The sequence below is a fragment of the Alligator sinensis genome, unplaced genomic scaffold (assembly GCF_000455745.1).
Source record: "Alligator sinensis unplaced genomic scaffold, ASM45574v1 scaffold502_1, whole genome shotgun sequence".
Lineage (NCBI taxonomy): Eukaryota > Metazoa > Chordata > Crocodylia > Alligatoridae > Alligator > Alligator sinensis.
Genome location: NW_005841896.1, coordinates 113,111 through 114,188, shown reverse-complemented (window position 1 = coordinate 114,188; position 1,078 = coordinate 113,111). Strand labels below are relative to the sequence as shown.

At 56.9% G+C, this 1,078-nt stretch overlaps 1 protein-coding gene across 1 annotated transcript in view; it reads right to left on the bottom strand.

Annotated features, from left to right (window-relative positions):
* Window positions 1-585, bottom strand: part of TMEM41B (transmembrane protein 41B) — a 26,895-nt gene extending 26,310 nt beyond the window's left edge. The window contains exon 1 of the mRNA XM_006018208.3: window positions 454-585. Coding sequence (XP_006018270.1) covers window positions 454-490 — 37 coding nt within the window. The 5' untranslated portion in view covers window positions 491-585. The remainder of the gene's footprint in view (window positions 1-453) is intronic.
* Between the last annotated feature and the right edge of the window lie 493 nt (window positions 586-1,078).

Sequence of the window (1,078 nt, the reverse complement as noted above, 5' to 3'; positions counted from 1 at the left end):
ACAGCAGCAGGGGGTGGACCTGCCGCCCCGCGCATGCGCCGCCCCGCGGGTGCGGCCCATTCCGGCAATGGTTGCGCGTTTGTCCTAGGATCTACGGCAACCTCGCCGTCACGCGATCCAAGCGGTGCGTGAGATCTAGGAGATACGGTAGCGCCGAGAGGCCGCGTGGGCTGGAGGGGAGGTCACGCTGGAGGCAGCTGGGGTACCGTGCGTGTCCAGTCTAGGCAATACGGTGCGGCGCGCGCAACTCTGAGTGCTGGCCCTGTCAATACGGTAGTGGTGCACCGCCTGCCCGGCAGCGAGAGTGCGGGGCTGCAGGCGGCGCTCCGCTGCAGTTTTCCGGGGCGGGGTGCTGCAGACGTGGGGTGGGCGCCTCCCTCGCCTTCTAACCTGGGGGTTTCTGGTACTGCTGGCCCGGCATGAGCAGCACTGGGAGGAAAGGCGGGTGCTCACCTTGCCAGAGAGACGCCTGCCTTTCCCTTGGCTCCATCGGCTGCCTCCTGCCTTTCGTGGCGGCCAGGACCTTAGGGCCTCCCTTGCCTCCCCCCTCTTCTGGGCCCTGGGCCCCCTCTTCTCCAGTCCACGCCTGGAGCTGCCCCAGGCACACACACTCGCACTGTCTCTGCACATGGCATCCAAGGAGCCTTTCGATTAACCCATTAATGTTGACATGTGTGCTTCTGCTTTAAATAAGGCACTGATTTGCCAGAGCTGCGTGTGTTTAAGTGAGGGTCACCCTAGGCGATGGCAGCCTTTTGAGCAGGCCTTACAGCTAACATTGTGGTGGGAGAAACCTCCCTAAGGTTCGTTGTCTAGCTGTAATTTGATTGACAGACAACGCGGGTAAAGAAAGACAGCTGTTTATTTGCTTGAGCAAAGACCATAAAGCCAGCAAAAGGCAAAATGGCCCCCCCCTAAGGGTGAGGTGATCTTTTATACTTATTACAACAAGGCAAGACTTCATGGTTAACAAAAAAAAGCAATACTTGGGCGGTGCTTTTTAAATCTTTGTAACAGCATATTTCTATTAAGCTGAACTAGCACTTTTTAAAAAGCTAAAAGTTAAGTAACAGTAACA